We start from the raw sequence: 26,654 nt of genomic DNA, 5'->3' as shown, positions 1-26,654 counted from the left end.
AATAATCTCTGATAAAAGTCTGGGTTACCATCAGGAAAAAAACAGCCTAAGCATTTTACCTGGCATAGTTATAGATAAAGTCCTATTATATTTAAATTGATTTCAGGACTTTCTAAAATTTATATTAGCCAAGGAACAGTTAAGATATTCATACAATCCACCATAGAGGAGGAAGCAAAGTCAAGCTCCCAAATATAGAAGTAGTATTCATCCTTTACCTCTCTTCTATCACCACTAAAAATTTAAGAATCTATGAAAAATGGAAGTTAACACTACACAAAACTATTCTGAACTACAAACCATCTCACAGAAAAATTTCTTCAGAGAGGAATTCTCACCTTTAATTCATAACCAATTCATATATTCCAGTTTTCCCGACTTCTAAATAAAATCACTAAACTGTTGCTAGTATGGTCACTTATATCCTGATTCCCTCATTCGCTACATACTTTCAGTTCTCAAACTACCTAATCACTCAGCAACATTTAATCCTACTCACCACCTACTTTTCCCCCTAAAACTCTACTACCACATTAAATGTTCTCACAACTCAGACAAAAAAAGTAATTAAATGAGGTGATGGATGTATTAGTTAACCTTACTGCAGTAATCATTTCTATATATATATATATATATATATATATAAAATTTGATACATATATGTATATATATCTTAAATATGCTGTATATCTTAAACTTACATAGTTATTTGTCAATTACAGCTCAGTAAAGTTGGAAAAAAGAAAATACTGAAATCTCAAAAAAAAAAAAAAAAACAACCCAACAAACCCACAAACATACAAACACCTCTGTACTACCTTTGCTTCCATGACACACTCTCATCTAATTCTCTCCTACCTCTTTGGTTATGCCTTCTCATTTTTCTCCCAAGCTGCACTTCTACTCATCCTTCAGTTGTTGGTGGGTCACAGAGCTCAATTCTTATCCCAGTTCTTTTTTACTCAAAAATATTTACTGAGCACCCACTCTAGGCCATGAACTCTTCTAGATAATTGTGGCAGCAGTAAGCAAATCAGATGAATATCCCTGCTCTCTTGAAGCATACATCATATAATCAGATAAAAACAACAATACATAAGAAAATGATACAGTGTTAGAAGGGTATAAGTGGTACAGAAGACAAATAGAGCAGAATAAAAGGAATCCATTCTAAAACTCTCCTCAGACCACTGTATTAATATATCTGTGACTTTATCACCTATATTTTAACTACTCCCAAGTCTCTATAGATCATGTATTTTTTCTGAGCATCAATAATCTAAAGAACTTTCCAGTTTATCATGCCTCCCTCAAGTCAACATTCATCTTCAACCATAACTTGTTCCTGCTTTGATAATGGCATCACCATCCACTGGGCCAGCAAAGTCAAATACCAAGATGCCTCCTGTCATCTCTAGATCTTACGAGTCCTGGAATCTTAGTTATCCATATAAATATCTCTAATGTTCTTCTATCCTCACTTCTACTCCTCTAATTAAAAACCTCAGGAAATAGCAGGATCAACTCTGTTGTCAGATGCCTGGACTGAATAATGTTTCCACCACTCACTTGCCATTTGGTTTTGAATTTAACCTCTGTAAATGCTAGTTTTTCTATGTGTAAAATGAAGACAACCCTCCTGGGGTTGCTTTGATTAAATGAGTGTGGCTAGAGGTATTAGCATCAAACTCATCAACAGTAGCAGCAGCATGATTAATTCCCAAAATAGCCTCTTAAGTAACTTTTCCTTCTATCCTTACCCTTCTTTAATCTTTCTCAACACTACAGTCCTACTAATCATCAAGATCCAGAGGCCTAAACACCATTACCTTACTAAACAGGTTCTGAAGGCCTGCAGGTAGGTCCAAATGCCTTAACATGTAAGAATTTTTTTTTTCCTCCTTCTTTCCTTTCTAAAACTTAAGCTTGCTAAAGTCATCATCATTATAGGCAAGCCAGTCTGGAGCTGAAATTTTCTGTGAAAGATCTTCAAAATGTAAACTTCAGTTTCTTTTTTCAATTTACAGTCTCAGCAGATGATTTTAAAGTTATCACAAAATTGTCTTTTTTTTCCTTCCAAGTATGTATTTCATTTTTACAGTCAAAATATTAAATTTTGATTTAATCAATCACTGTGGTATGATGGAATACAAAATAAGCATTGTGAAAACCTTTGCAGCAATAGAAGCCAAACAAATTATTTAAATTACTTTCTTCAAGCTTTTTATCACATTTTCTCTTCTTGTGAAACAAACATAAAACGCTACTGATTAACTTCATGGAGTGTTATGTGTGTGTTTGTATGTGTGCGTGCATTGATATATGTCTGCAGGTGAACTGGCATTTCCTAAAAGCACCTTCTTAGATGATAAAAAAAGTCACCATAAAAAATTATGTAATACAGTAAAATGTCAGAAACTATCATAGTGTTCTAGAAGCTATTTATATGACTATAAACAGCTATTTTAGCCACTAAAAAGTTAAAAATTCTATATTCATATTTGACAAGTACTAGTGTAAAAAGGATATAAAATGAAATTTACTAAATACATTTATTAAGGTCGAGCAAATTCACAATTATAGAGTAGGTCATAGTGTAAGAGAATATAACTAAAATCGAGTATATGTTCTTTAAGCTTTATAATTACTGAAAAGCCTTCTGAAACAAATATATTACATTACTTAAGGACTAAGCCATATTCTAAATATATTTTACTTATTGATTATTATGAAACTTACAGAATTTACATATTTAGAGTGCAACAACTTTAAACAATTGATAAATATAGTTTAGACAATTATGAGAATTAAATTTTAATGATGTCATAATGCAAAAGAAATATTCTGTCCAGCAATTAATTATCAAAAACCTAATGACACAGAGCTTAGTATTAAGATTTGGATTTAGTATCATCATATTATATGTTATTATTAATATATATAAATTTAGATAATATAAGTTAAATTATCTTAGCTTTTAGTTTAAAAATACAAATATTTAAAAAAATACAAATATTTATTTTTATATAAGGCCTCAGATTTTTAAAAGGTCAAAATATTATATATAATGTACATCCCACAGACATTTTCTCAAGAAAGAATTCTGGTAAAATTGTGTATTACCAGAATTTGTTGTGAGAGAGGAAATGTATTTTAAAATTTGGTTATTTAACCACCATAATAACATAGTACATATCCCTTACAAAAAAATTCTAAAAATGAAAGAGCTTAATTAAAAAATTGTAATTTGTTTTACTATTACAATGTTTAACCACATATTTTAAAATTTATTCATTTTATATCATGAAATTTTTTTTAGTTTATGTGTTCTAAGATAAATAAAAACTAACCTAGAAAAAAAATCTTAAACTGTGTTTATGATATCCAAGATTGTACAATGTAAGTAATAGTAAAGAATGAATTTAGCAAGGTAAGGAGATATGCACTGCATGCTATTAAAGTCTCAGAGTTTAATTACCCATTTAAAACAGTAAATAGAATCCTAATGCTCACTCCCTTAAATATGACCAATTAATACAAAGAATAAAGAAAATTAGGAGTTAAAACAGTTCTATCAGTCTTGTTGTGACAGCCAAAAAATGACTTTGCTTGTAAAGCAGTTAAGGTATTCTGAAACTGTCAGGGACTAATTATTAATTGGCTACTTAGTTGGATACAAAAATTTACAAATGATTAATGTCTATTTGATGATACCCCTATACTGTGATGAATCATAGTTAGACATTCATAACATGCTATTCCTTTACCTATCCAACTCTTTCACGAGAACACATGAAATAATGTTATATTTAAGATAGTGTCTGAGGAAGATTACTTATGAAACATGTGGAAGATTTTACCTGTCCAACCAGGCAAGCAGACTCTTGGCTGCTCCTATCAGATCCACAACCGAAGTCAGAAAGTCATTTGGCAATTTTCGGCTTGTTCTCCCATCATAATGGCCGCTCCTTCTCCTCCCGGTTATAAAATTCTGCAGATTTTTGGCAGATGCATTCAGCTTGTGAGAAAGGGTTTTTAGATTTTCTGTTTCCAAGCCATAATTCTGAATTATAAAAAGAGAGAAAACAAATATACTTGAAGTCAATATTATATTCATTCACTAAAATATTTACTGAATATGTTACTATGTACAGGCAATAAAATTAGTACCAAGAGTTAAAATGACTAAGATAGGATTCCTGGCCCAGAAGAGCCCACAGTCAAATGAGGATCAAATGGGCAAATGTCAGATGAACAAATTACAATAAAATGTGTTAAATGCTAGTGTGAACATGCAAAGAGAAGGGCATTATCTCCTGGAATTATGCCACACAAGAAAGAAAGATTATTAGGACTCATAAGCATTTTTTTAAAACCCAAACTTAAGTTCATTTACTTGTGAAATTCATTTTTATCAGTAATTATTTTTTTATTAAAAGATTTTACTTATTTGAGAGAGAAAGAGTGCATGTAAGCATGAGCTGGGGGTGGAGCAAAGGGAAAGGGAGAAGCAGGCTCCCTGCTAAGTAGGAAACCCGCACAGAGGCTCAATCCAAGGACCCCAGTTGGGATCATGACCCCAGCTGAAGGCAGATGCTTAACCGACTGAGCTACGCAGGCACCCCAGTAATTATTTTTAATATCTATTCTATTAGTATATGCATAGTCATGAATGTAGATGCTATGAAAAATTCTGCTTTCCCCAAGTGTGCAAAGAAAGCACAACCTAACAATAAAATGAAAAAGAAATAAATCATATGCAATATAGCTTTATTTTGTGTCCTATCCATAATGACACATAAGAAATTTCTTCTATAATATGGTACCAGAAGAAAACTAATTCCTCAGTGGAACCAATATGCTTTCTCTTTTTTATAATACAAATTATGAAACTGAATTAATTTTTATTTTTGTCATGGTTGCACTAGCTCACAGTCAAATATGAAGCGCATTGAAAACAATCATACTGGCTTTTTCCTAACTTTGTTTTCTTGTTTTTCCTTGGTCTCACTTTTGAATTTGCAGTAATATTTACTATTTCACTTTAAATATTATGTCTATAAATTAATGCAGAAATAAGTTATATGACTCAATATAAATAAACTTTAAAAAACACATTCAATGCAAAACACTCTAAGATCTCTACAAATAAACCTTAGGGAAAGATTTAATAAGTTACAATTAAATTTTAAAAGAGCTGATTGAGTTGTAAAACACCTCCAAGAAAGGCTGGTTAACCTGCTCAAAGGATGACTTTCATTAAACTACTTAGCAACATATACATTATTGTCATGTGTAAAATTAAAAGTATTACTACCTTATAGAAAATCATAAGACCCAAGGAATTTTAGATAGCTTCTGAAGCCCAAATGAATTCTAAGTTTGATTTATCCTCCTTTTACAGTTGAGGACAATGAGGCACAGGGAGATTTTCTGTGTGCTTACAGAGCTTAGAGTAGATAGAGTTCAGAATGGGACTACAAGTCACAAGGCCATATGTGAGGGGATGTCTAAGTGAAATGGTAGATAAAATACTAGGGGTATGAAAAAGGGAAGCAAATGGGACAATAAATTTAGCTGTATTAAGTCAACAACCACTGGGTAACTACTTCATATGAAATTTATTTCTATAATTTAAGAAAAGAAACTTGGAGGAGGAAAAAAGGAGGGACTAGAGGAGGGTTTGGACACAAACATTAAAAACATATATATACATACATATGTATATATATACATACATATATATACACATACATATATAAATACATATATACATATACATATATGAATAAATACCAAAGTTATGTATGTTACCATTGAAGGTCTCATAGTGATAAAAAGTCTGAATGTTCTTTGCAAAAAATTTACATTCTTTATTAAAAGAATACTCCTTTTGGAGCCATGGATCTCTTTTTATTTTAATTTTATTTATTATTATTTATTTATTTTAATGATTTCATTTATTTATTTGACAAACAGAGATCACAAGTAGACAGAAAGGCAGGCGGCTGGTGGGGGGAAGCAGGCTCCCCGCTGAGCAGAGAGCCCAATGTGGGGCTCGATCTCAGGACCCTGAGATCATGACCTGAGCCGAAGGCAGAGGCTTAACCCTCTGAGCCACCCAGGTGCCCCATAAACCATGAGAGATTATGGACTCTGAAAAACAATCTGACGGCTTTGAAGGGGCGGGGGGTGGTGGGAGGTTGGGGTACCAGGTGGTGGGTATTATAGAGGGCCTGGATTGCATGGAGCACTAGGTGTGGTGAAAAAATAATGAATACTGTTATGCTGAAAATAAAAAATAAATTAAAAAAAAAACAACAAAAAAACCCCACAAAAAACAAAAAACACAACATAGTATATTAAATACCCACTATGGGGCACCTGGGTGGCTCAGTGGGTTAAAGCCTCTGCCTTTGTCCAGCATTGGGAATCCCTGCTCAGCGGGTAGCCGGCTTTCTCCTCTCTCTCTGCTTGACTCTCTGCCTACCTGTGATCTCTGTCTGTCAAATAAATAAATAAAATCTTTAAAAAAAATACCCACTACTAAATTTGAATTGCAATATTCTCTCAAGTCAAAACATTTTCTCTGCACAAATAAAACATTCTATTCAGATTCTCTTGCATCTGAGCATGGATTATCTGAAACATTTGGGAGATTTTATCTACCTTGTCAGTATATTAAGAAGGAAATCCTTTTAAAAGTTTATTGAAGATATTCTCTAATGACTAGATAAGAGCAAGTTATACCAACTTCTTTATTAATTTGGCTTGAAACAACAAAAATTTGCTTTCTCTTACTTTAGAGATCAGAAATCCAAAATCACTACCACTGGGCTAAAATCACAGTGTTGGCAGATACATGCTTCGTCTGGAAGAAGATTCTTCTAATCCTTGCCTCATAAAGAAACTGGTAGCTGTTGACATTCCTTGATTTGTGGTCATTATATAACTCCTGTCTCTGCCTCTGAGGTCACATGGCCACCTCTTCTGTGTGTACCAAATCTCCCTCTGCCTCTCCCTCATGAGGACATTTGTGATTGGATTTGGAGCCCACCTGGGTAATCAAAATTAATCTCCCCCTGTTAAGATCTTCAATTACATTTGAATATGCATGTCACTCACTAGCTGGGGGATGGACGGGGAAAGGCCTTCTCCAAGGTCAGGAACATGAGCTGGTCCCCTCCAAAGCTCATTCCCAGCTGCCCTTTGGGGACTCTATGAACTAAATTTCAATGATGCATCTGAAGTGCTTTCCTGAAACCATTTTCAGAAGTTTTTCCCTGTGTTAAAGCACCTTCCCTGAAGTATAAAAGGATTCTCATTTTTCATTTTTGTGTATTAATGATTTTCATTAGAAAACATCCATTTATAAACATAACAATTTCTTAAGGAAGCTCAAATAATAATATTTCATTAGAGAGGAAACTAATCAATCAGCCTGTAATGTAACTTTCATTCTATAGCCATTGGTTGCCATACAACATTAATTTCCTTTATATATAATACTTGCATATCAATATTTTCTTAGAAAGGGTTAGAATAATGTAAAAAGAATAACACAGATCTTACAAATTAAAATATAAAGTCACTTAAGCTGTTGTTTAAGTGGGTAGGAGAACAATAAATGAAACAAGATGGGATTGGGAAGGAGACAAACCATAAGTGACTCAATCTCACAAAACAAACTAAGGGTTGCTAGGGGGAGGGGGGTTGGGAGAAGGGGGTGGGGTTATGGACATTGGGGAGGGTATGTGCTATGGTGAGTGCTGTGAAGTGTGTAAACCTGGCAATTCATAGACCTGTACCCCTGGGGATAAAAATATATGTTTATAAAAAAAATAAAAATAAATATATATAAAGTCAAAGTAAAACTACTTTGAAGCCTTCAAAATTTAAGATGATACTAAAATTATTTTTTAAAATACAACTCAAGAATTAGGGAATAAAAAAATCTTGTGGGAAAAACCTAGAAGGATATCCTGAGAGAACTTCTCCTAAATTGGAAATCTACTAAAGAAATTTCCTACATGGGCCAGAGGGGAAAGATGAGGAGGACAGAGGAATATAGAGGGCAAGAAGAGACAAAAGATATGTAGTAGAGGATGGAGAGGAGATTCTTAAAACTAATTCTAGTTAAACCAATAAAAATAAATACAATAAAAATAGTTAAACCAATATCTCAAAAGCATTTTTAAGAAAATTCTCAAGACAATGGGGTGCCGGGGTGGCTCAGTCAGTTAAGTGGCTGACTCTCGATCTCAGGTCAGGTCTTGATCTCAGGGTTGTGAGTTCAAGCCCCACACAGGGACTTAACTTAAAAAAAAAGGAAGAAAATTCTATAAGACTATAAAAATAGGTTAGAAGCTTATCTGTATACAAGTGTCTGTGTGGTACTATTTTAACATAAGGGATAGATTAGTTGATCTCAAGTTAATTTTTATCATCAAAGTTCTCAATTCTAAATAACTCAAAATCAATTACTGACAATATATAGATCTTCTTCCTATTTCCTTCATGAAAGCAGATGATGTGCTGTGTCTCACTAAGTCACCAGTAAATCATGCTCCCGTGCCTCCTACATCAAAAAGTGACAAGTGAATAATGCAGTCCTTTGCTTTGGTCCAGAAGTATGCAGACAATAAGTACTGACTCAAATTTTATTTTTTAAAAGTTCTAATTTAAATTCTAATTTAATTAAATTCTAATTCTAATTAAATTAAATTCTAATTCTAATTTAATTAAAAATTCTAATTTAAATTTAGATAGCATACAGTGTTATATTAGTTTCAGGCATACAATGTAGTGATTCAACACTTCCATACATCCCCCTGTGATCATCACAACATGTGCACTCCTTAAACCCCATCACCTATTTTGCTAATCCTCCCAGCTACCACCCTTCTGGTAACCATCAGTTTATTCTCTACAATTAAGAGTCTTTCTTGGTTTGTCTCTCCTTTCTCTTATTTTCCCCCTTTGATTGTTTTGTTTCTTAAATTCTACATGTGAGTGAAATCATATGGTATTTGCCTTTATCTGACTTACTCCACTTAGCATAATATACTCTATTTCCTCCACATTGTTGGGAATGGCAAGATTTCATTCTCTTATTTTTATTATTTTTTTAAAAATTTAAATGCAATTAGCCAACATGTAGTGCATCATTAGTTTCAGATGTAGACTGTAATAATTCATCAGTTGCATATAACACCCAGTGCCCACCACATCACATGCCCTCCTTAATGCCCATCACAAATTATCTCATCCTTTTCCACTCCCCTCCAGCAATCCTCAGTTTGTTTCCTATATTTAAGAGACTCTTGATGGCTGAGTTAATATCCCATTGTGTGTACATAGCACTTCTATACCCATTCATTAGTTGATGGACAATTGGGACTCTTTCGTAATTTGGCTATTTAGATAATGTTGATCTTAACATCAGGGTGCACGAATCTTTTTGAATTAGTATATTTGTATTCTTTGGGTAAATACCTAGTAATGTGATTGCTGGATTATAGAACAGTTCTATTTTTAACTTATTTAGGAATCTCTCCACTGTTTTCCAGAGTGGTTGTAACAGTGTACATTCCCACCAACAGTGCAAGACGTTTCCCTTTTCTCCACATCCTCACCAACACCTGTTGTTTCATGTGTCATTGATTTTTGCCATTCTGATAGGTGTGAAGTGATATCTCACTGTAGTTTTGATTTGTATTTCCCTGATGATCAGTGATGTTAAGTACTTTTTCATGTGTCTGTTGGCCATCTGGATGTGTTCTTTGGAGAAATGTCTGTCCATGTCTTTGCCCACTTTTTAATTGAATTATTTGTTTTTTGAGTTGTTTTTTAAGTTCTTTATATATATTGGATACTAACCCTTTGCCAGATATGTCATTTGCAATTGTTTCCTCACATTCTGCGGGTTGCCTTTTAGTTTTGTTGATTGTATCCTTTGTTGTGCAGAAGCTTTTTATCTTGATGAAATCCCAAGTTTATTTTTCCTTTCTCCCCCCTTGCCTTAGGAGACATACCTATAAAGAAGTTGCTATGGCTGATATCAAAGAGTCTACTACCTATTTTCTCCTCTAGTTTTTTGCAGTTTCAGGTCTATAACACATTTAGGTCTTTAATCTATTTTGAATTTATTCTTGTGTGTGGTATAAGAAACTGGTCTAGTTTCATTCTTTCTCATGTTGCTCTTCAGTTTTCCCAATACTGTCTGTTGAAGAGATTGTCTTTTTTCCCACTGGATATTCTTTTCCTGCTTTGTCAAAGATTAACTGACAATATAGTTGTAGGTTTACTTCTGGGTCTTCTATTCTGTTCCATTGATGTATGTGTCAGTTTTTGTGCCAGTACCATACTGTCTTGATGGCTACAGTTTTGCGATATAACTTAAAGTCTGGAATTGCTATGCCTCCAGCATTGCTTTTCTTTTTCAGTATTGCTCTGGCTATTTGGGGTCTTTTCTGGTTCCACCAATATTTTAGGACTGTTCCAGTTCTGCAAAAAATGCTGGTGGTATTTTGATAGGAATTGCATTAAATGTGTAGATTGCTTTGAGTAGTATAGACATTTGAACAATATTTGTTCTTTGAATCCACAAGCATGGAATATCTTGCCTCTTGTTTCTGTCATCTTCAATTTCTTTCATGAGTATTTTTCAATTTTCAGAGTACAGATCTTTTACCTCTTTGGTTAGGTTTATCCTTAGCATCTTACTGATTTTGGTGCAATCGTAAATGAGGCTGACTCCTTAATTTCTTTTTCTGCTGCTTCGGTATTTGTGTATAGAAATGCAACAGATTTCTATACATTGATTCTATACATGAATTCTTGTATCAGTTCTACCAGTTTTTTGGTGGAGTCTTTCAGGTTTTCCATAGAGAGTTTCATGGCATATAGTGAAAATGTGACTTCTTCCTTGTCAATTTGGATGCCTTTTCTTAATGTTGCCTGACTGCTTTTGCTAGGACTTCCAGTACTATGTTAGATTACGGTGATGAGAGTGGACACCCCTGTCTTATGTCTGACTGAATAGGAAAAGCTCTTAGTTTTTCCCTATTGATGATAATGTTGGCTGTGAATTTTTCATAGATAGCCTTTATTATGTTCAAGTATGATACCTTTAAACCTACTTTGTTGAGAATTTTTATCATGAATGGATATTGTACTTTGTCAAATTCTTTTTCTGCATCATTGAAATGATCATTTGGTTCTCATTCTTTCTTCTATTAATGTGATGTATCACATTGATTTGCAAATATTCACCCACTCTTGCAACTCAGGAGTAACTCCCATTTGATCATGAATGATTTTTTAATGTATTATCAGAGATATAGTATCAGAGATATTGACCTGTAATTCTTTTTTAGTGGAGTCTTTATCCGGTTTTGGAATTAGGTAATGCTGAACTCATAGAATTAATTTTTAAGTTTTTCTTCCTTTTCTATTTTTTGGAATAGTTTCAGAAGATAAGTATAAGTTATCTTTACATGTATGATAGAATTTCCGTGAAGCCATCTGTCCCTGGATTTTTGTTTGTTGGGGGATTTTTGAGTATTGATTCAATCTCTTCATTGGTTATTTGTCTCTTCAAGTTTTCTCTTTCTTCCTGTTTCAGTTTTGGTAGTTTATGTTTCTAAGCATTTATCCATTTCTTCTAGGTTGTCCAATGTATTGCCATGTAATTTTTCATGATATTCTCTTAATAATTGCTTTTACAAGGCAGTTGTTGTTATTTTTCCCCTCTCATTTGTGATTTTATTTACTTGGGTGCTTCCTCTTTTCTTCTTGGTAAGTCTAGCTAGAAGGTTATCAATGTAATTAATTCTTTCAATGAACCAGCTCCAGGTCCAATGTTCTGTTCTACTGTTTTCTTAGTTTCTATATCATTTACTTCTGCTCTAATTTTTATTATTTCCTTTCTTCTGCTGGCATTAGCTTTCATTTGTTGTTCTTTTTCTAGCTACTTACGTGTAAGGTTAGGTTGTTTATTTGAGATTTTTCCTGCTTTGAGGTAGGCCTACATTGCTACATACTTACCTATTAGGACCACTGTTGCTGCATCCCAAAGGTTTTGGGCCATTGTGTTTTCATTTTCATTTGTTTCCATGTATTTTTAAATTTCTTTGATTCCTGGTTGACTCACTCATTGTTTAGTAACATGTAGTTTAACCTCTATTTATTTATATTTCTAACTTTTTTTCTTGTGGTTAACTTCCAGCTTCACAGTATTGTGGGCTGAAAAGGTGCTTGATATGATTTCAATCTCTTTGAACTTGTTGAGGCTTGTTTTGTGATCTAATGTGTAATCTATTCTGGAGAATATTCCATGTACACTTGAAAAGAACATGTAATCTGATTTTTTAGGATGGAATGTTCTGAATATATTTGTTATGTCTATCTCATTCAGTGTGTCATTCAAATCCATGTTTACTTGTGTATTTTCTGTTTAGAAAATGATGTAAGTGGGGTACTAATGTCCACTACTATCATTGTGTTATTATCAACTAGTTCCTTTATTTTATTGTTTTTTTATTAACATATAATGTATTATTTGTCTCAGAAGTACAAGTCTGTGATTCATCAGTCTTACACAATTCATAATACTCACCATAGCACATACCCCCCCTGATGCCCATCACCCAGCCACCCCATCCCTCCCACCCTCTCCCCTCCAGCAACCCTCAGTTTGTTTCTTGAGATTAAGAGTCTCTTATGGTTTGTCTCCCTCTCTGGTTTCATCTTGTTTCATTTTCCCCTCCCCTCCCCTATGATCCTCTGTCTTGTTCTTTGATTCCATAGATCAGAGAGATCATATATTTGTCTTTCTCTGATTGACTTATTTTGCTTAGCATAATACCCTCTAGGTACATCCACATCATTGCAAATAGCAAGATTTCATTTTTTCCCCTGATGGATGCATAATATTCAATTGCAGGTGTATATATATACACATATACATACATATATGCATACATACATATGTATGTATGTATGTATGTATGCATATATGTATGTATATGTGTATATATGTATGTATATATGTGTATATATATGCCACATCTTCTTTATCCATTCATACCTTGATGGACATCTAGGCTCTTTCCATAGTTCAGCTATTGTGGACATTACTTCTATAAGCATTGGGAGCACGTGTCCCATTGGATCACTACCTTTGTATCTTTAGTGTAAATACCCAGTAGTGCAATTGTTGGGTTGTAGGGTAGCTCTATTTTTGATTTTTTGAGAAATCTCCATACTGTTTTCCAGAGTGGCTGTACCACCTTACATTCCCACCAACAGCATAAGAGGGATCCCTTTCTCTGCATCCTCGCCAACACCTGTCATTTCTTGAGTGGTTAATTTTAGCCATTCTGACCTGTGTGAGGTGTTATCTCACTATGGTTTTGATTTGTAATTTCCTGATGCCGAGTGATGTGGAGCACTTTTCATGTGTCTGTTGGCCATTTGGATGTCTTCTCTGCAGAAATGTCTGTTTATGTCTTCTGCCCATTTCCTGACTGGATTATTTGATCTTTGGGTGTTGAGTTTGTAAGTTCTTTATAGATTTGGGGTATTAGTCCTTTATCTGATATGTCATTTGCAAATATCTTCTCCCATTCTGTCAGTTGTCTTTTGGTTTTGTTGACTGTTTCCTTTGCTGTGCAAAAGCTTTTGATCTTGATGAAGTCCCAATAGTTCATTTTTGCCGTTGCTTCCCTTGCCTTTGGTGATGTTTCTAGGAAGAAGTTGCTATGGCTGAGGTCAAAAACATTGCTGCCTGTATTTTCCTCAAAGATTTTGATGGATTCCTTTCTCCAACTGAGGTCTTTCATCCATTCTATTTTTGTGTGTGGTGTAAGGAAATGTCCCAATTTCATTCTTCTGCATGTGTATGTCCAATTTTCCTAAAACCATTTGTTGAAGAGACTGTCTTTTTTTACACTGGACATTCTTTCCTGCTTCGATGAAGATTAGTTAACCATAGAGTTGAGGGTCTATTTCTGGGTTCTATTTTGTTCCACTGATCTATGTGTCTGTTTTTGTGCCAGTACCATACTGTCTTGATGTTTACAGCTTTGTAATAGAGCTTGAATTATGGAATTCTGATACTGCCAACTTTGGTTTTCTTTTTCAACATTCCTTTAGCTCTTAGGGGTCTTTTTAAGTTCCATACACATTTTAGGATTATTTGTTTCATTTCTTTGAAAAAAGTTGATGGTATTTTGATAGGGACTGCATTAAATGTGTAGATTGTTCTAGGTAGCATTGCCATTCTCACAATATTTTTCTTCTCATCCATGAGCATGGAATGTTTTTCCACTTCTTTGAGTCTTCCTCAATTTCCTTCATGAGTATTCTATAGTTTTCTGAGTACAGATTCTTTGCCTCTTTGGTTATATTTCTTCTTAGGTATCTCATGGTTTTGGATGCAGTTGTAAATGGGATTGACTCCTTAATTTCTCTTTGTTCTGTCTTGTTGTTAATCTATAGAAATGCTACTGATTTGGGGTGCCTGGGTGGCTCAGTGGTTTACAGCCTCTGCCTTTGGCTCAGGTCATGATCCCCGGGTCCTGGGATTGAGCCCCCCATTGGGCTCTCCGCTCAGCAGGGAGCCTACTTCCTCCAATCTCTCTCATTCTGCCTGCCTATCTGCCTACTTGTCTGTCAAATAAATAAGTAAAATCTTTAAAAGAAAAGAAATGCTACTGATTTATGTACATTGGTTTTATATCCTGACAATTTACTGAATTCCTGAGCGAGTTCTAGCAGTTTTGGAGAGGAGTCTTTTGGGTTTTCCACATGAAGTGTCATATCATTTGCAAATAGTGAGGGTTTGACTTACTCTTTGCTGATTCAGATGATTTTATTTCTTTTTGTTGTCTTATTGCTGAGGCTAGGACTTCTCTCTAGTACTATATTGAATAGAAGTTGTGATAGGGGACATCCCTGCCATATTCCTGACCTTAGGGGAAAAGCTCTCAGTTTTTCCCTATTGAAAAGGATATTCCCTGTGAGTTTTTCATTGATGGATTTGATGATATTGAGGTATATACCCTCTATCCCTCCACTTTGAAAAGTTTTGATCAAGAAAAGATGCTGTACTTTGTTGAATGCTTTTCCAGCATCTACTGAGAGTATCATATGGTTCCTGTTCTTTCTTTTATTAATGTATTGTGTCACATTGATTGATTTGAGGATGCTGAACCAACCTTGCAGCCCAGGAATAGATCCCACTTGGTTGTGGTGAATAATCCTTTTAATGTATTGTTGGATTCTATTGGCTAGTATTTTGGTGAGAATTTTCGCATCTGTGTTCATCAAGGATATTGGTCTGTAATTATCCTTTTTGATGGGGTCTTTGTCTGGTTTTGGGATCAAGGTAATGCTGGCCTCATAAAATGAGTTTTGAAGTTTTCCTTCCATTTCTATTTTTGGAACAGTTTCAGAAGAATAGGTATTAATTCTTCTTTAAATGTTTGGTAGAATTCTCCTGGAAAGTCATCTGGCCCTGGGCTCCTGTTTGTTGGGAGATTTTTGATGAGTGCTTCAATCTCCTTACTGGTTATGGGTCTGTTCAGGTTTTCTGTTTCTTCCTGGTTCAGTTTTGGTAGTTTAAACGTCTCTAGGAATGCATCCATTTCTTCCAGATTGTCCAATTTGCTGGCATAAAGTTGCTTATAATATGTTCTTCTAATTGTTTGTATTTCTTTGGTGTTGGTTGTGATTGCTCCTCTTTCACTCATGATTTTATTTATTTGGGTCCTTTTTCCTTTCTTTTTGCTAAGTCTGGCCAGGGGTTATCAATCTTATTAATTATTTCAAAGAATGAGCTCCTACTTTTATTGATCTGTTATACTGTTCTTCTGGTTTCTAATTCATTGATTTCTGCTCTGATCTTTATTATTTCTCTTTTACTGCTGGATTTAGGCTTTATTTGCTGTTCTTTCTCCAGCTCCTTTAGGTGTAAGGTTAGGCTGTGTGTTTGAGACCTTTCCTGTTTCTTGAGAAAGACTTGTATTGCTATATACTTTCCTCTTAGGACCACCTTTGTTGCATCCCAAAGATTTTGAGCAGTTGTGTTTTCATGTTTATTTGTTTCCATGAATTTTTTAAATTCTTTAATTCCCTGGTTGACCCATTTATTCTTTAGTGGGATGCTATTTAGCCTCCATGTATTTGAGTTTTTTCTAACTTTCCTCTTGTGGTTGAGTTGTAGTTTCAAAGCATTGTGGTCTGGAAATATGCAGGGAATAATCCCAATCTTTTGGTACTGGTTGAGACCTGATTTGTGGCCCAGGATATGATCTATTATGGAGAATGTTCCATGTGCACTAGAGAAAAATGTGTATTATGTTGCTTTGGGATGGAATGTTATGAATGTATCTTCCATGCCCATCTGGTTCAGTGTGTCATTTAAAGCCTTTATTTCCTTGTTGATCTTTTGCTTAAATGATCTGTCCATTTTAGTGAGGGGCATGTTAAAGTCCTCTACTACTACTGTATTATTGTTGATGTGTTTCTTTGATTTTGTTATCTATCGGTTTATATAATTGGCTGATCCCATGTTAGGGGCATAGATATTTAAAATTATCAGATCGTCTTGTTGGACATTCCCGTTAAGTATGATAATGTCCTTTCTCATCTCTTTTTATAGTCTTTGTTTTAAAATCTAATTTGTCTGATATAAGGATGGCCACCCCAGCTTTCTTTTGATGATCATTAACATGGTAAACTATTTTTCACCTCCTCCCTTTAAATCTGGAGGTGTCCTTGGGTCTACAATGAGCTTCATGCAGAAGGCATACTGGAGGGTCTTGTTTTTTTTTTTTTTTTTTATCCATTCTTATACCCTGTGTCTTTTGATTAGGGGCATTTAGCCCATTTACATTCAATGTAACTATTGAAAGATATGAATTTAGTGCCATTATATTGCCTCTAAGGTGACAGTTACTGTATATTTTCTTTATTCCTTTCTGGTCTGTGGTACTTTACAGCTCTCTCTTTGCTTAGAGGACCCTTTTCAATAATTCCTGTAGGGCTGGTTTGGTGTTTGCAAATTCTTTTAGTTTCTGTTTTTCTCGGAAGCTTTTTTATTTCTCCTACTTTCAGTGACAGCCTAGCTTAATATAGTATTCTTGGCTGCATATTTTTCTCATTTAATGCTCCAATCCTTTCTGGCCTGCCAGGTCTCTGTGGATAGGTCTTCAGCCAATGTAATAATATTTCTACTGTTGTAGGTTATATACCTCTTGTCCTGAGCTGCTTTTGGGATTTTCTCTTTGTCTCTGAAACTTTTAAGTTTTACTATTAGATGGTGGGGTGTTGACCTATTTTCATTGATTTTGAGAAGCTTTCTCTGTGCCTCCTGGAGTTTGATGCCTGTTTCCTTCCCCAAATTAGGGAAGTTCTCTGCTATAATTTGCTCCAATGTACCTTCTGCTCCTCTCTCTTCTTCTTTTGGGATCCCAATTATTCTAATATTGTTTGGTCTTATGGTATCACTTATCTCTCGAATTGTCCCCTCATGATCTAGTAGTTGTTCATCTTTTTCTCAACTTCTTTGTTTTCCATTATTTGGTCTTCTATATCACTAATTTTCTCTTCTGCTTCATTTATCCTAGCAGTAAGAGCCTCCATTGTTTTATTGCACCTCATTAACAGCTTTTTAAAAAAATTTCAACTTCATTAGATTTTAGTTCTTTTATTTCTCCAGAAAGGGATTCTCTAGTATTTTCTATGCTATTTTCAAGCCCAGCTAGTATCTTTATAATTGTCATTCTGAACTCTAGTTCTGATATTTACTAATGTCTGTATTGATTAGGTCCCTAGCAGTTGGTACTGTCTTTCATTCTTTTTTCTGAGGTGAGTTTTTTCATTTTGCCATTTTGTTCAGAGAAGAACAGATGAATGAGAGAACAAAATGCTAAAAGGGTAAAAACGACACCTAACCTGTGACCAGAGATTTCTATCTCTGGCACACGACCCTGTTTTGAGTCTCCAAACCCAGCAGATTCCTGCAACATGCTCCTATACCACTCCTCCTGCAGGGAGAAAGGGGAGGCTTTCCAGATCGCCATTTGTGGAGTCCCTGCTTGAAGAGCAGTGGCCTGACTTTGCCTCAGATCACAGTTTTTGGCAACCCCAAGCTGAGAGGCCACTTCTCAACTCCATCTTTGCAGATGGCTTCCCTGCTCTGATACCTGGGAGTGCTGCCACACTCAGGCACCCCTGGTATTTCTGTGACCCTGAGGGTCCTGAGACCACACTTTTCCAGTGAGGACTCCACACTGCTTAGCCACTGGAATGAGGTCCCTCTGTGGAGCAGACTTCTAAAACTTCTGATTTTGTGCCCCACTAATCTGTCACTTTCTGGGAGCTGGCTAATAGGGGCTCTCTCCCCCACCTCTGTCCTACAGTCTATCTTCCCATAGATCACCTCAGATTCACTTCCCTGCATGTCTTACCTTCCAGAAAGTGGTCATGTTTCTATTCATAGAATTACTGTTATTCTTCTCTCTGATCTCCTGCTGAATTTATAGGTGTTCAAAATGGTTTGATCACTATCTAGCAAATTCCTGGGACCAGCTGAAATTTAGGCCTCCTACTCTTCTGTCTTCTTGCTCCTCTCTTTCCTTTATATTTGTTATTGTTTTATATATGTCAATGAACCCATTTGGGTTCATAAATAATTAAAATTTTTATATCTTTTTGTTGGATTGTTCCCTTTATGATTATATACTACTCTTCATTGTGTCTTTTTATAGCCTTCATTCTAAAGTCTAGTTTTCTGATACAAGTATCGCTACTCTGGCATTCTTTTGACATCTGTTTGCATGATAATTCTCTTTCCCCTCACTTTCAATCTGCAGATGTCTCTAGGTCTAAAATGAGTCTCTTGGAGGTAGCATATAGACAGGTCTTGATATTTTACCCATTCTGACATCGTGTGTCTTTTGATTGGAGCATTTAGTCCATTTACATTTTAAAATAATTATTGATATATATCTATTTAGTACCATATTATTACTTGTTTTGTTGTGCCTGGAGATTTCCACTGATCCTTTCTTGTCTTTGTCATTTTGGGTCTCTTTTCCACTCAAAGAGTCTGCTCTAATATTTTTTGTAGAGCTGGCTCAGTAGTCATGAACTTCTTCAGTTTTTGTTTGGGAAACTCTAGCTCTCCTTCTCTGAATGATAGCCTTGCTGGATAGAGTATTCTTGACTGCAGGTTTTTGTTATTTCTTTAAAGATTTTATTTATTTATTTGACAGAGAGAGATCACAAGTAGATGGAGAGGCAGGCAAAGAGTGAGAGAGAGGGAAGCAGGCTCCCCGCCGAGCAGAGAACCCGATGCGGGACTCGATCCCAGGACCCTGAGATCACGACCTGAGCCGAAGGCAGGGGCTTAACCCACTGAGCCACCCAGGCGCCCGACTGCAGGTTTTTCCACATTCAGCACTTTGAATATGTCCTGCCATTGCCTTCTGGCATCCCATGTTTCTGCTGAGAAATCTCCACCTAGCCATAAGGGTCTTTCCTTTGTAAGTTAGGGACTTCTTCTATTTTGCTGCTTTTAAGACATTTTCTTTAACACTACATTTTGCAAATTTAAGTACAATGTCTTGGTGTTGGCTTTGTTTTTGTTGATTTTGATGACAGTTTTTTGTGACTTCTGGATATGGAAGTCCATTTTCCTTACCCAGCTGAAAACTTCAGCTATTATATCTTCAGATAAGTTTTTTGTCCCCTTTTTCTTTCTTCTTCTTTTGGGACTCTCATAATATGAGTGCTATTATGTTTGATATAGTCACTGATTTCCTAAGTATATTCTTGTGTTTCATAATCCTTCTCTTTTTTGTTCAGCATCATTACTTCCTATTATTTTGTCTTCTAGGTCACTAACACATTCCTCTGCTTTTCCAGCCTGCTGTTTATTGCATCAAGCCTGTTTCCCATCTTGTTACTTGCATTCTTCATCTCTGATTATTTTTTAACACTTTTAGCTCTGTGGTAAGGGTCTCACTGTTGTCTTCTACTCTTTTTTCAATCCCAGTGAGTATCCTTAGGATTGTTACTTTAAATTCTCCATCAGGCTTGTTACTTTTATAATTTTGCTTAGATATCTGGCCATGGCCTTATCTTCTTTTTTCAATTGGGGTAAATCACTCCATCTTAGCATTTCATCTATGTCTCTGCTTCTCCGTGTTAGAAAAGTCAGTTATGTCTCCTGCCCCTGAAAGTAATTACTTTATGAAGAAGAGGTCATAAAGTGCCCAGGGTCTGCACTTCACAGAGTGTCTCTGGTGTGTGCTTCATGTGCTCTGCTGTTGTGTTCTGACTGGTCTATTCTTCAGGCCAGTCATCTGCAGAGGCTCTCCTTGCCTGCTGTAGACAGTGTTTTGTACCTGGCCTGCATATGGAGAGTTTTAAAAGTGTGCTCTGGCCTGCTTGTCAAATGAGACCTGACACTAGCTCCACCAGAACTGAGGCCCTGCAGGACTCTGGTCTGGAGATGTGGTGTCTGTGCTGGTCTTCTGTGGGAGAGTCCTGCTGTGCTTGGACTGAGGCAAACCTGGTTGTGAAGGGCAGTCCTGCCAGAGTGTGGTGGGTGGGGCTTGGCATAAACAGGTAGCCAGTGTTCCTGCTGAGAGGTGGGGGAGGGAAATGGCACTAGCTAGCTCCTTTCTTCCTAGGGAGAGAGATGTCTCTGTGAAAGCTGCCTCTCAGGGATGCATTCTAAGTGAATAATTTCTCCCCAGTCAGCCCCTGGCATTTTTCAAATTGCTAATTCAGGCTGTTTTTCCCCAGGTCATTTGCCGGTCTTCTCCTCAGGAGTAGTGCAGTGCCCTCAGGGCCCCATCCCAGCCAAGCCCACTGATCTTTAAAACTCTAGGCTTTAAGCCTGGTTGCAAAAACTCACAAATTCAATCTCTTGTTTTCTAAGCCAATGGCTTTGGGGAAATGTTTACTTATGTGTTCCCTTGTGTGTTCCTCTCTCTGTAGCCCTTCTCTGGGACCATGGCTCTCTTCCCTCTGCAACACCCTGATCTGTTTCTCCCCTAAACCATGTCTTCACACTTCCTATCTTTTATGATGTGGCCTCTTCTGTCCCTGTAGTTGTGGAGCTTGGTCTGTGCCCTTTTTTGTCGATTTCTGGGGTATTTAGGATGACTAAATAGTTATCTAGGTGTGTTTGTGAGATGAGCCTTGGGTCCTCATACTCTGCCACCATCTTCCTCTCCTACTTATTCCCTCAACTTTTAAAAAGTGCAGATTTATTCATTACAGTCTTGCTTTGTACTAGATATGCATGGGACAAATATGCATTACTACTGATTTGGAAAGAACTACATCAAGAAAATAAAAGTTTAGTCATGGCCTGTAGTTAGCTATTTTCTTTGTCTTATATGTTACCTATTTGTTTACATATATGTCTGCCAGGAACCTGTTGTAGCTACACTGATTCAACATAGCCACTGATTCAACATAGCCAATAAATAATTGGTGCTAAGTTCATACTGTTCTTTTGTTTTAATTACATGCATGCAAAAGTACAAGAAACACATGAAGGATACACTTAACATTTTAGAAGATCAAGTTGGCTATATCCTCACTAGTGGTGAATTCTCTAAACACAACAAAATATTCAATATTGGCACCACATATTTTACAATGTCAATGCTATTTTATTCAGAGCTCTTAATTTGATTGCATCATGGAGCAGGTGTTTAGGTTTCATAATACTTTGCTTTATAAATGTGAGTGAGTCGTAAAAGGACTGCTTTAATGAATATTTTTGAGAAATGAATGATTTTGAGATGAATGAACCAAGCAATTATGTTGCAAAGAAACAAATCCTAGCAATTGCAGACATCTAAATTTTCATGCAAAATACCTATTATATGAAAAGTGCATGAAGAATGAAATGAAAACTATTCTTATCCTGTCATAAATGATTCACTTATACTTCTCGATAACCAGGTGTACTGTCAGAGCATAAATTAAGGGCTATACATTGATATTTATGTTTTACTATTTCTGTTAATATACTGCACTCTCTATTGAAGGACACTAAATGATAGCGTAATAGCAGGAAAAAGTTAAAACACCTCCAAATCATGAACAGCTTACTTCTTTCTAGAATAACATGGTACAAACAATATAGTTGGTGCTTAAATACATATATGTTGCATGAATGAACAAGTTACTATACAAACCTTTGATTTTCATCAACTGCCATAACATTTATTCCCCATCAGGACTAACTTTAAAATAAAGCAGATGAAAATACTCCATAGCTTGAAAGAAACAGAGGAATTTGATAAACGTTCTGCATCTTCCTTATACTAGGAACAGAAACTGCAGAGTCAGAGGCAAGAGAAAAAAATTACAGTGCTCTGGGTAAAAGCAGAGAACTTCATTCAGTAAGATAACATTAATTTAATATCCTCTATGTGCTAAGGACTCAGCAGGGAACCTAAAAAATCTAAGCAAAAAATTATAATATGATACAAAACGTAAGTTGCCTTTCTTCCTATCACTTCCCACTCTGCACCAGCCAAATCAAAATTGTCATATCTCTCTGCACACTTCATATTCTTTCACAATTCTGTCTTTACACATGGTATTTCTTCTGCCTAGATAAGTTTTCCCCAACTTTCCGTCTGGTGAACATCTACTTATCCTGCAATTCCCAATGCAAATCCCACCTACACTTCCTGGATCCCCACAGTAGTGTTCATCATTTCCTTCTGAACTCTCCTGGGATCTCTTTAAATATGTATAACCTTTTAATGACTATTATCTTCTTTACTGGACTGTATACATTTTAAGAGCACAGACTATGGGGCGCCTGGGTGGCTCAGTGGGTTAAAGCCTCTGCCTTAGGCTCAGGTCATGATCCCAGGTTCCTGGGATCAAGCTCCTCATCAGGCTTTCTGCTCAGTGGGGAGCCGGCTTCCCCTCTCTTTCTGCCTGCCTCTCTGCCTACTTGTGATCTCTGTCTGTCAAATAAGTAAATAAAATCTTAAAAAAAAAAGGGCACTGACTGTGCCTTTTTCATCTCTGTAATTCCTGTGATATAGCTGTTTGAGCATGAACATATAATTGTTAAAAGAAATAAAAACAACAGACATAAGGAATAAAGCAAAAACCAGTAGAGATATTAAAGTTTTAAAGAGATAATAATCAATTCCCCATTCCCAACAACACCTCCTGGTCTAGTCAACTCAGCTTGCTGATGAAGGATCTCACATCCTAATTTTATAATGGTATGTAGAAGTAAATCAGAATTCATTGCTCAGATATTCACTTGATATTCACTGGAAAATATTTATTGCATAAAATGGAAGATATCTTCACTTCTAACTTGCTGATGTATAGTTATTAGGAAGTGGTGGAAGGAAGATTTAATATTTGTCCTCTTTGGAGAATATGACCAATTTATTGCTGAATAAGCACAGAAAGAATGAATTTAATGTGTTTTTTTCCCCCTAGAAAACGATGCAATACTATGGTGCTTAAACCCAGAACTGTGTAGGAATTAAAACTCAGCATATGAAGAGATGTACCACAGCTCTATGGTGAGAACACTGAAATGGTCTAGACATCTATCTCTCATGCCATCTTTCTAAGTAAGTTTAGGTCAGCAGAGATTTTTCATGGGCCAGACTCTGCCTGGAGGTTCAGACTATTTGTAGTTAGCACTGAAATCATCAATTTTATTTCCTTCTTCAAACTGACAGCTCGAAATCCAGCACATAAGTGGTTTATCTCTGAGGAGTCCTGCTTATGAAACATAACCTCCTGAATTTCAAACTCTGACACACCCAACTATGTACTGTTATAAAAGATGTGGCAAATAGGGGCACCTGGGTGGCTCGGTTGGTTAAGCATTCAACTCTTGATTTCATGTCAGGTCATGATCCATGATCACAGGGTTGTGAGACCAAGCCCCACATCAGGATATGTTCTGAACATAGAGCCCACTTAAGATTCTCTCTCTTCCCCTGCCCCTCCCCACTCTCTCCCTCTCTTAAAAAAAAAGAAAGATGTGGCAAGTAGAGGACTGCTGGATCATGCACTCATCTCCAAGCCACTTCTGTTGCACCTTCATGGCCACAATGACCCAGATTTGGAGACCAGTAGACAAAAACAATGAGGTCTCCTACCTTATGTTGAGTACTATCTCTTATACCTGGCATGATTTCTGTGATCTGATTCTGATAAGGGATAGAGCACAAGTGTGTATTCTAGTCTAAGCTGATTTCTCTGATCTCAGGAGTAGGAAAATAAGAAGATCCCAAACTATCATATGAAAAACATCTTAAGACTCTTACAATACCACTTTCAAAAAGTATTCAGCATCCACTATTGCCCGGCATCTGTGCAACACACTAGGTATTTAGTAAGCGTCATGTCTTTTCCCACACAGCTTACAGTCTAGCAAAAGAAACAGACGTTAAACTGATAAATACACATATAAATATGTAATTAGAAAATGAGATGAAGGTTAAAAGAATAACAGTAAGGGGCTAACCTCCACCAGTGGTGAGGGAATAATTAGAGAATGTTTTTTTGAAGAAATGACAATTAAGGTTAAGATTGACATGTGTAAATGGGAGGTAATAGTCAATCAATGTGGTTTCAGATTGTACTCTTCTTTAGAAAATGCTTTCAGTCAGGTCTATTTTTTATTTATTTTTTTAAGATTTTATTTATTCATTTGAGAGCAAGAGATCACAAGCAGGGGGAGAGGCAGAGGGAGAGGGAGGAGCAGACTCCCTGCTGAGCTGGTTGCCCAACGTTGAGGCTTGATCCCTGGATACTGGGATCATGACCTGAGCAGAATGCGGACATTTAACCATCTAATACATTTATTTAAAATAGGTTCCACACTCAACATAGGGCTTGACCTTATGACCCTGAGGGCCAAAAGCCGCATCCTCTACCAAGTGATCCAGTCAGGTGCCACACAGTCAGGTTGTTCTTCCTTGCCTATCCTATTGGCTTTTTGTGAAATTTGGTATTATTGATGTTCCTTACTGAAAAAATAAAACAAAACAAAAAAAACCCACTCCCCCTTGCTTTTGTGACAATGCTTTTGAAGCTGTCTTCACATTTCTCCACGCACTCTGCAAGCCTCCTCTGTAGTCTCTTCTTCCTTCCCAACCCCCGGGTGGAGCTGAGTCCCTCCTGGGGTGATCTCTCTCTCTCTATGGATTCAATCCTTATACCCTGGAGACGCTACTTCTCAAGCTCCAAATTCGTATGTGCAACTGTTTGACGAGTATCTCTTTCTGGATAACTCAGAGATGACTCAAATTCAATGAATCTGAAACTCAATTTATATTCCCACCTTAATCTAGTCTTGCTACTATTGCCCACCTTCATTATTGAAAAATTATCTGCACTATCTTTGCAGCTAGAAAACATGGAATCTTTCTCAACTTCTCCCTTTATCTCACCTCTCAGATTCATCAGATCTTCTCTATTCCTGTTCATCCTTAGTTTAAACCCTGCTCATAGCCTAAGAAGATTATTTAAAACATTTCTGGAGCGCCTGGGTGACTCAGTTAAGCACCTGCCTTTGGCTCAGGTCATAATCCCAGAGTCCCAGGAATGAGCCCTGCATCAGGTTCCCTGCTCAGCAGAGAGTTTGCTTCTCCCTCTGACCCTCTCCCATCCAGTAGTGTCTCTTTCTCTCTGTCTCACTCTCTCTCTCAAATAAATAGATGAAATCTTTAAAAAAAATAAAACATTTCCTAACTATTCATCTGGTCTTTAGATTATACCCACTCCATTCCCTCCTCTTTACTACCATCAGTTACATTTTTAAAACAAGTATTTGATCATTCCTACATGGTTCTCCAATATCCACCCTAAAGTATAAATCTCTTATCATGATGTTTAGATACTTTATAGTCTGGGCCTATCGGGCCTTTTAAAGACTAATTTTCTGCCACTGTTTCCCATGTATTTTGTCGTCTAAAATAGCTAACCTTTGTTCAAACCCACAAGGCATCCTCTTTATTCTGTGTGCCTGTGTCTGTGTTGTTTTATTTACATAGAATGCCCTTCCCTCTTGTTCTTCCAAACACATGCTCATCTTCCTCTAGTCTCCTTAAATATCACTTTTTTTGCAATATGAACCCATCTGTCATAGTTAAAGCTAGTTATTTTCTCTTCTGTGCCCCCATAATACTTAGTTCATACTTTTATTTTAGTACTTATAATACAGTATTGTGATAATTTGTGTGTCACTCCCTCCCCCATAGGCTTTTCAAGAGGGCAGGAAATACATCTTATATCTGACACACAAGTTCTCGTATATTCACTGACTCTTGAATTATATATAATTATTTACTCATTTCTTGTTAATTATCATCATCTTAATAGTTAACTACTTATTGAATACCTACTGTGTGTCAGGCACTGAATCAGGCACCACACAAATTCCATCTCATTTGCTTTTCACAATACCTACAAGAGCCAACTGTTACTATCTCCATTTTATATTGAAAAACCAAGGTGGGGCACCTGGGTGGCTCAGTCAGTTAAGTGTCTGACTCTTGATTTCAGCTCAGGTCATGATCTTAGGTTGTGAGTTCGAGCCCTGCATCAGGCTCCATGTTCAGTGGGGA

The 26,654-nt window shown here is 36.2% G+C and overlaps 1 protein-coding gene across 5 annotated transcripts in view; it reads right to left on the bottom strand.

Moving 5' to 3' along the window:
- CNKSR2 (connector enhancer of kinase suppressor of Ras 2) overlaps positions 1-26,654 on the bottom strand; it is a 288,218-nt gene that overhangs the window by 208,512 nt on the left and 53,052 nt on the right. For all 5 annotated transcript variants that reach the window (XM_059157335.1, XM_059157332.1, XM_059157333.1 and 2 more), the window contains exon 3: positions 3,861-4,063. In XM_059157335.1, the coding sequence (XP_059013318.1) occupies positions 3,861-4,063 (203 nt within the window). The remainder of the gene's footprint in view (positions 1-3,860; positions 4,064-26,654) is intronic.

Source organism: Mustela lutreola, chromosome X (assembly GCF_030435805.1).
Source record: "Mustela lutreola isolate mMusLut2 chromosome X, mMusLut2.pri, whole genome shotgun sequence".
NCBI classification, from domain to species: domain Eukaryota; kingdom Metazoa; phylum Chordata; class Mammalia; order Carnivora; family Mustelidae; genus Mustela; species Mustela lutreola.
Note: the sequence above shows the minus strand (reverse complement) of the source record. Positions and strands in the feature narration are given on the sequence as shown.